We start from the raw sequence: 7805 nt of genomic DNA, 5'->3' as shown, positions 1-7805 counted from the left end.
TTATTTTAATTTTATCACCATATTTTTACAAGTATTATTCACGCTGGACCCCTTTGAAATTTTTTTTTTTTTTTGGAGTGGGGGGGGTACGTTATCTGTTCTAATGCATGAACTAGATGTGTGAAATATATTCATTGTATAGTAAGAAACTGCTGTTTCTAGCTGAAAAGTGAGGTATCTGCTACCTTTGCGTGTCAGTTTTGTTTTCAACAATAATCTCAAGTGACACAGCAGTGTAGAGATGTTGTGGATAAGCACTAAAAAATCTCTTTTTTTTCAGCTGGGATACAGGAACATTCATATCCAGCATGTCTGATATTATAAAAAAACGCTCCATCTGAAAAAAAAACTCATAGAACAAATCACATACAGTTCTGTGCAAAAGCCTTAAGCTGTCAAAGGAAATGTTTAAAACTGTTTATCTGTGTAGTAATTGCATATGTGCTCAGAAAAAAATCTCAATTTAACATTAGAAACATACAAATGAACAGTAACACAATAAAAAACTAACAAAAATTTCTTCAGTTCTGCAAAAAGTTACTGGTATCTTGCTGGATGGCTGGATGAGCAGCGCTTCAGTTATGGCATGCTAGTGGTCCAGTCAAGAAATATTTGAGTGTTTTTCGATGGTTACTGCAATACTGGGGTGACTTTTGGGGAGGTTCTGTTAATGTCTAAGCTGATACACTTTGACAGACATAAAATCACACCAAATGTCAACCATAATTTAGATATAATTTTCTTTGGCACCAAGACTTGTGCACCATAATGTAATTGAGCGCAGTTGTGCCGTATCCTGATGTTTGTTACATTACCCACAACACACACATACAAAACATCTACAAATGGTGCAAGCAGAACTAGCATACTTTATTTGAGTAATTAAAAATAAAATCTAATACTGAATTTCTAAAAATTATGTAAAGAACATTTAACCGGTCTAACAAGTGCAAGATAGGGTCGACTTTATTCATGGAGGGCACTACACAGTTATTATATTGTAGCTGAAGAGTAATGTATCATTTGGAATGAAATAGTTGTTTCCAACAAGCTGTATTTAACAGAAATTACTATATTTTTGCACCTTCTAAAAGATCCTATGGAGGACAAGGGAGTTTAGGAAACAAACGGATGTATGTATGTATGTATGGATGGATGGATGGATGGATGGATGGAACATATAGTAAGAGAACTTAAAATATGTAGTTCAAACAATGATGTATGTAAAGTTCCATTGAAAAGAATTCTGATATTGTTGCTGTTTTAGTATATCTGTTAAATTGTTTGCTTGCCCTAGAAGAGAAACTTTGTCATCTGGCCAATGGGGGAATTCCAGAAGCAGATTCTGCAGTAACGTGGATGATGAGGAATTATAGGTGACATTTTCTGTAAGCCTTGGCAGGCCACCAGAGGACCATCTTTCCAGCTTTTCTTCACTTACAGCTGGTCATAGGTCCTGCATGACCTTGTAGTAACAGATGGACAGCCAACCCATGTGACCCTTTAAATGTGTGTGTGTGTGCGCATGTGTGTGTGTGTGTGTGTGTGTGTGTGTGCGTGGATTATGTTTATATTGCATTGTGGGGACCATATATATACTGTATATATATATATATAATTTTTTTTATTTTTTCCCTGGATAAAGTGCTTGGCTTGACCGCTGTTGGTCAACAATGTCCTGCAGCAAAGATTTTCCAATTTAAAACTGACTAGCCAGGCGTGTCCATGTCTGAGTCTGGAGGGCCAGTGCCCTGCTGATAGGAAGCACAACACAAATGCATTTCATTCCTGATGTATACTCCACTATAAAGCAATTTACAGTGTAGTCCAGTGAAAAACCAGAGCATCTTGGCACTCTAAGGGATCGGGGTTGCAGTACCACTATGCAATTTTCATGCATGCATTTACACAATTTGAAACTTTCTGCATTTTGGTGAGCATGCCTGCCTGGCTCTCCTCCCCCATGTGAGCCCTCTATAGGTCTTGTTTGGTCTGGCAAGGCAGAGCCCTGAAAAGACGTCTCTAAATGAGTATATGAGTATACTGTACTAAGAACAGAGGTATAGAGGACAGTAAAAATCCCAGGATGTCGTTCTTGCCCCGACCCCAAATATATCCGTTGCATCCTTACCAAAATAGATCAATCCCATAATTCATTGCGCCCCAAGTTCATGCTTGGAAGGCAAGTTAGCAAGACCGGTCAAGTCATGACCACAAGTACGATCTTTGCATTTTTGGTATTGAGAAACACCGACTGGAGAAAAGGGGGGGGGGGGGGGCTCTGCCACATTTTACATAAATATGACTCACTGCTTATGTGCTTATGCTGTTTCAGGCTTAAAATTGTTAGCAATGGCAATTAATTTTTTAATCTATTTATTCTCTTTTTCAGTCAGTGTCTTTTTTTTATTTGGAAATTCAATTAGCATTAACTTATATGACATTTCAGCATCTCAGCTAAAAGCCATTAAGCTGTATTGAAACTGACCCTTAAGTAAATCAATGGGTGTGATGACTTGGGGCTGAATAGTATTGGACGCATTTAAGTAAGCCAATAATCCATTTCTTTCAAATAATGTTTCCACAAAGCATTAATAATAGCTTTTTAATTCACACACTAAACACTTCTTGTAATACATGTCCTCTAACTCTAAAGGCTTATTTGTTTTAATTTAATTTAACAGTTGTAAATCAAAGTGGTTATAAATGTTTTTCCACATTTTTCAAATTCTAGTACTTTCCCTTCCAGTGCTTGAGCCCTTCAACCATGGGCGTCGTTAGGCCAATTTAGGGTGGGCTTCAGCCCCTCCAAAATGATCCCAAGCCCCCCCTAAAAATATAGCAATTATCATACTGTTTTTTAATTATATATCCATACATTTCATACAAGATATCACTGAGCGAAGGTACGCACTTAAATAGAAGCAAGACTACAAACTGAATTAAAAATAAGCGAGTAGCGTACGTTAATCCGCAGTTCAACGGATTAAAGAAGCGGCCAGATAATTTCATTGTCAGAGATTGTGAGTAGGTGTCAATAACTGTTAATTGCTTAACTTTACTTACGTTTCCTTAAGTTAAAGGAAAGTGACGTTGTTGGCTATTTTAAAACTAATTTTAAACTTGTCGGCATAATGCTGCTGTTATAATTGGTTATTGTGGCAAGTACAACAGCAAAAACAGGGACACTTACCATTAAGTGGATATATTCGTACAACAGCAAAAACAGGGACACTTACCATTAAGTGGATATATTCGTACAACAGCAAAAACAGGGACACTTACCATTAAGTGGATATATTCGTACAACAGCAAAAACAGGGGCACTTACCATTAAGTGGATATATTTGTACAACAGCAAAAACAGGGACACTTACCATTAAGTGGATATATTTGTACAATAGTAAAAACAGGGACACTGAAGTTCAGTTTATATACCAGATGGATATACGAAAGTATTTTGAAAGATTGAAGCAGGAGAGCGGCAGGGGAGCTGATGCTGAGGGAGCGTGCATGATCAAGACTGGTGGAGCTTTACAGGTAAAGAGATTGTTTGTTTTGTTGTTGTCGTTTTCTTCAGGGTGGAGCCTTCTAGATTAATGAGATAATAACATTAAAGAAGCCTGTTTAGGTTTGGTGAAAATTTTTCAGCCCTCTATATGCGCTAATTCCTTATTACAACCCTAAGGGCTAAGTCCCCCTTGTCTTTCAATCCTAGTGACGTCCCTGACTTCAGCCATCCCTGTTATCCTCAGTTCAGCCTAGCTCTAAAACGCACAGCGAGCACTTTCCAACACAGTACCACTACGTCTCTCTTGAATCCCTTTTTAAAAAGCATAGTCTAAATAATACGTCCGTTTTCTATGCAGGCCTACAATTACTATGCAAATGACAGCAAAATAATTATGTAAGTTAAAGTTAAATTGCGTATAAAATTAGCTACAGGTTTAGTATATTATATTTCGAATTCAGTTATTCATGTAATGAGTATCACATATTATATGTAAACGGCCCCTCTTCTTGTTAATGGTTTGGTCTCGTTTCCATGGAAACCCTGGATATACAACGTACTCGAGGTGAGACATTGAACGCGCGCGGTGATAAAAGGTGGATATTAGCTATATAGCAAATTCTTATTACTGTGGTGCTTATAATTTTAAATATTATGTATAAATGGTATACCTTTTGCACAGTTTTAACAACATTACCTTTTTATAACACGAATCCATAGTAAAGTTTAGGTGGTGTTTCGCTAGTAGCTTGATAGCATGTCAAGCTAACTGAGCAGTTTATTGTTGAACTAGTAGTGTATCGTTTTTGAGAAGTTGCATATTGTTGTCGGGTATCACATATTGGCTTTATCTTTTTATGAGGTATTGTTTTTTTGTAGTTTTAAACTGCTCGCTTTATCAGTCTAGGTAACGAAGAATGGGATACAATTTATTGCAGCAAATTATAATATAGCCCTTTTTTCCCCATTTGTTAAATTGTGTATTGTGTTTAAATTTTATTTTTATCGATAAATATAGATGGTGTACTACTAACATCTAAGAAAGTTTTAAATGTAAGGGCTAACTCTCCTCACACAATAAGAGTCTTGTTAATTTAGATCCTGGCACCAAGTTAAAATGGATCTCGTGGAACGTTTTCCTGAGGATATATCCAACGTCTCACCCCTCCTTGCTGAAGATACACCCCAGGGTCCCAGGATGGATGAGGAGATGGCTGGTATATTCTCTTCTGTTCTTTTCGTGGAGACAGGATGAGGGTTTGTATTGTCTGGGAAGAATGACAAATGGATTAAAGCATAGAAAGCTGACCTCTTTTGATTTATAAAGTCTGAGCAAACAGGCAAGGGTAGGTCCTAAAATATAAAATCTGTGCCTCCTTAATTCTTTACGGTACAGTAAGGGGAAACCAGCCAAAGCTATAGGGAAATGAGAATGTTATGCACCACTGGGCCGTATCATATGTAATGTATGACAATAAAGTTTTGTGCGCAGTTCTATTTATTAATCATTTTAATTATGCTCATTAACAAAATATTTAAAAGTTATGTTCATATTGGATCGATGATCCTTTGGAATTGATAGTGGACATTCCAGTCGATTTGCAGTAACATTTGCACATGAGTTCATTTAGTTAGTTTAGCTTAGCTGGCCTGCATAACGGAGTAGATTAGTTACAGATGCTTCAGATTTTGATTAGAAATAACAGCTGAACTGAACTAGTAAATCTACTGATGAGGAATTCAGACCAGTATAAAATCCCATTTTCAACTAGAAACTTAGGTGTTTCTGTATCAGACCGACGATACAGACATCAGACATTGTCAGTTTTTTGTTTAGAATTATACTGAAAGTTGAATTTACGTATATTTTCAAGTAAATGCTGGCAACTGTGAAAATAAAGGAAGTACACATATACTGATCTCGTGTTTAAGTTAGTTTAAAAAAACACCATTCCATCATCACATTATGCAACGACATCATCAGCGCGCTCCTTAGCCACGACTTTTTCAAGGTGCAACATTCCATCATCACATTATGCAACGACATCATCAGCGCGCTCCTTAGCCACGACTTTTTCACGGTGCAACATTCCATCATCACATTATGCAACGACATCATCAGCGCGCTCCTTAGCCACGACTTTTTCACGGTGCAACATTCCATCATCACATTATGCAACGACATCATCAGCGCGCTCCTTAGCCACAACTTTTTCACGGTGCAACATTCCATCATCACATTATGCAACGACATCATCAGCGCGCTCCTTAGCCACAACTTTTTCACGGTGCAACATTCCATCATCACATTATGCAACGACATCATCAGCGCGCTCCTTAGCCACGACTTTTTCAAGGTGCAAGGCAAAACGGGAAAGCAAGTACAAAATGGTTGTCTATAAATTACAAAGTGTAAGAAGAGGCATTTTCATTAAGTACAGTCCTTCGCAAACCTTTACAAGCTCTGGGCATATTATTCTTCCCATTATAAAAATGCACTTTTATGCATAATGTGGGGCTCAGACTGCAGGTTTACCGAAACGTGGGAAGTTGATCAAATGAGACATCCGTCAGCCTTTTCTCAGCAGACACATACACGTGTAGCACTCGCCAAAAAAGGGCTGCGGGCTGGAAAGCTTGTTTCCTCTTGTGAAGGGTCCTCACAGGCCTGCATTGGTTTGGAGCACATTTTCCTGGCATGGGTTAGGTCTACTCAACCGCTTATAGGGCATCTTAAAAGCCAAGCCGTTCTGAGTGGTGACATGCATCCGGTGCTGAAGAATTTCTGTTCCGATAGAAGTGGAATCTTCCGGAATGTCGTCTTTTACAGGGTGCAATTGGTCACAGAATGGTTTGATGAGCATGGAAACACCATAAACCATATGCTATGGGTGACTCAGCCAACTGATCTCACTCCAACCGAGCACTTCTGGACAATTCTGGAGCAGTTCCTGAAACAGCATTTTTCACCACTGTCAACAAAACACCAATTAATAATGGAATATCTTGTAGAAAATTTGAATTTCGTCTTGTTAGGATATTTATAGATGCTTGTAGAAACTATGCGAAGATGCCCTGAAGCCTATGATGACCCAACACTCCATTATGACATTTTAATTATGTTTACTTTGTTTTGATTATCTAAAAATATGCATTTGTACCATTATAGACACCTTTCTCTTTGAAATGTGTTGTAATGCACAGAATAGTATTGTGTACAAGGCCTCTGGTGGTTCATAGTAAATTAAAATAATCATGATTTAGCATTTTTAAATGTTTTGGCTTTTGTAACTGTCATCTAAGTGGCTTCATTAAGAACATTTGTTGGATAAATAATGTAAAATGTAATTAATTTATTGAAATATTGCTCTAAATTTGATTCACAGCTGATGACACTGAAGAGGAGGCCTTCAGGGACACAGATAAATTGTTTCCAGTGCTTGTAGATGAACTGGCTGAATCGGATTCTTCCACAAGTCGGTTTGTGTCACGTATCAGTGCGGTGATTTTGGGGTTTCTGAATACTAACATATGGGCTGGTAATTGCTGTTTCTCCTAAAGAAAGCATCTTTTCCATTTGCTTTTCTACACTGGAATTTGTCATAGGCAGATAGAGGGTTGCAGAATTAATTTAACAGTGCAGAAGACGGAGTTTAGTAGTGTGTATGATCATGTGAATAATTGTGTCTTTCCAGAGATGTGATGGATGATGTTTGAGATACAGAACGAGGGTGATAATTCAGTCTAACTGCTGAAGCTCACGCAGATCTGATTTTTGTTCCTTATATAACTCGTTCAGGTGTTGCAGCGTCATGCATGGGGAAATCAGCAGCATCGCTTTGCTCTTGTCCACCTCTTTTGTTGTATAAGGGAGGGAAACGACTTTGCCTTCTCAACCAGAGACCGGCACGTCAAGAGGAGCTATGCAGAGCGAGCGCGGATGTTCAAGCTGCGACGGAACCTGGACCAGCTGGACTCCCTCTGCAGGCAGAACCAGCATGAGGTCCAGATAGTCAGGTCCGGAGCCTGCTGATGATTAGCCTCTCCCCTGTGATGCAGAACCCTTCAGCCCCATTGCTGTACCCCACATCCACTTTGAACAGAGGGACATTTTCCACATCAGCTGATTTGGCTATTTAAATCCCTCCTTGGCGCTAAAAATGTTAGCATGACACAACATGTTTCAGCTTATTTCCCCCTTTATTCATAACAGGCTATCAGTATCTAATGAGTTGTTATGCAGCACTGAGCTGAAAGCAAAGTGTTTGGCGTTGTGACCAGCAACAATTTAGTA

General features: G+C 38.5%; 1 protein-coding gene across 9 annotated transcripts in view; it reads left to right on the top strand.

Moving 5' to 3' along the window:
• The first annotated feature begins 3457 nt into the window (after positions 1-3457).
• cfap74 (cilia and flagella associated protein 74) overlaps positions 3458-7805 on the top strand; it is a 57760-nt gene continuing 53412 nt past the window's right edge. For 5 of the 9 annotated variants that reach the window (XR_011992141.1, XM_072713377.1, XM_072713376.1 and 2 more), the window contains exons 1-4: positions 3458-3540; positions 4610-4728; positions 6898-6991; positions 7382-7528. Coding sequence is in view for 7 of the 9 variants with exons in the window: in XM_072713377.1 (XP_072569478.1) it covers positions 4629-4728; positions 6898-6991; positions 7382-7528 (341 nt within the window). In the remaining 2 variants the exon portion in view is untranslated. Of the gene's footprint in view, positions 3541-4039; positions 4108-4609; positions 4729-6897; positions 6992-7381; positions 7529-7805 lie in introns of those variants that run through there. The other 4 variants (XM_072713378.1, XM_023793698.2, XM_023793700.2 and 1 more) reach the window with 4 other exon arrangements.

The sequence above is a fragment of the Paramormyrops kingsleyae genome, chromosome 6, assembly GCF_048594095.1.
Source record: "Paramormyrops kingsleyae isolate MSU_618 chromosome 6, PKINGS_0.4, whole genome shotgun sequence".
In the NCBI taxonomy this organism is placed as follows: Eukaryota; Metazoa; Chordata; class Actinopteri; order Osteoglossiformes; family Mormyridae; genus Paramormyrops; species Paramormyrops kingsleyae.
Note: the sequence above shows the minus strand (reverse complement) of the source record. Positions and strands in the feature narration are given on the sequence as shown.